The following is a 1,020-nucleotide window of genomic DNA, read 5'->3' on the forward strand; positions in this document are numbered from 1 at the left end:
ACCGGATGCGTTTCAGCCATGTTAACGCCTACATAACACATCTGATGGTCATCCAGAATTCATAAAACCATAGTTACATACTTAACCCCTTAACATCCATCCATCAAATCGTATTCAACATTTGCAAGTACATAAAATAACTGCTCAACTTAAAGATGTGCATATATGTATCACCTTGGCGTTGGATTTCTTCTGAATGCCCTCATAGCTTGCTCCTTCCTCTGACTGGGGAACTCGAGGGGCCTTTCCATCAGCGATAAGCTGCACCGACTCCACCTGCACCAAGGAAACAGCGTGTGTGTGAGACACCTCAGTCTGTGAAGTTTATGTTAACATGTTGTTGACAATCTCAAAAAATAGAGTAGGCTGAGTGGGAACTGGGCATTATGAGGATATGTTTCAATAGGTCTTCACTACTTGATTGATTACTCTATTTGAAAAAGGTTCTATAAAAATGCATGCTGATAATACACTCCTGATTACACTCCTTATGTGATCAAATCAAAAATATGAAGTTCCAGGTGGTTACCATAGCCTTGATGCCCTCTGGGAAGAGGAAGCGGTTGTACAGCGTGTCCACGGTGTCGTTCGGCTCGACAGCACACTCCCTCTGCAGCAGGATCGGTCCGGTGTCCAGCCCATCATCAGCCCAGAACACTGTGAAGCCAGCTTTCTTATCACCGTGGATCAGGGTCCTAGTGACACACACATACACAGAAAAAAACACACTTGGAGCAGTGCCATAACACAGGTATTTTTAGAGCAGATAGAGGATATAAAGTGGACCATAAAGCTGAGCAAATGGAGCAGACTCAGATAAAGGAAAGATAAAATGTGATTGCACCTGGAGAGAATGACAGACTGTTGATAAGACTGTGAAAAAAACAAGCTTTCTACCATCGCTTCTCATACATCGACATACTAGTTTGACTGGAATCATATCATAGATAGTTCCAAGTCAAAATATTGAAACTGAAACTATCACTATGTTCTCAGAATAGTACATGAGACGGATAATCT

At 42.2% G+C, this 1,020-nt stretch overlaps 1 protein-coding gene across 1 annotated transcript in view; it reads right to left on the reverse strand.

The window, feature by feature from the left end:
- The window catches only part of aldh1l2 (aldehyde dehydrogenase 1 family, member L2), a gene marked incomplete in the record, with an annotated part of 18,207 nt that overhangs the window by 10,951 nt on the left and 6,236 nt on the right, over window positions 1-1,020 (reverse strand). Inside the window, 2 exon segments of the mRNA XM_035673228.1 lie at window positions 175-276; window positions 530-695. Coding sequence (XP_035529121.1) covers window positions 175-276; window positions 530-695 — 268 coding nt within the window.

Source organism: Morone saxatilis, unplaced genomic scaffold (assembly GCF_004916995.1).
Source record: "Morone saxatilis isolate NCDOM2014 unplaced genomic scaffold, NCSU_SB_2.0 Contig10, whole genome shotgun sequence".
In the NCBI taxonomy this organism is placed as follows: Eukaryota; Metazoa; Chordata; class Actinopteri; family Moronidae; genus Morone; species Morone saxatilis.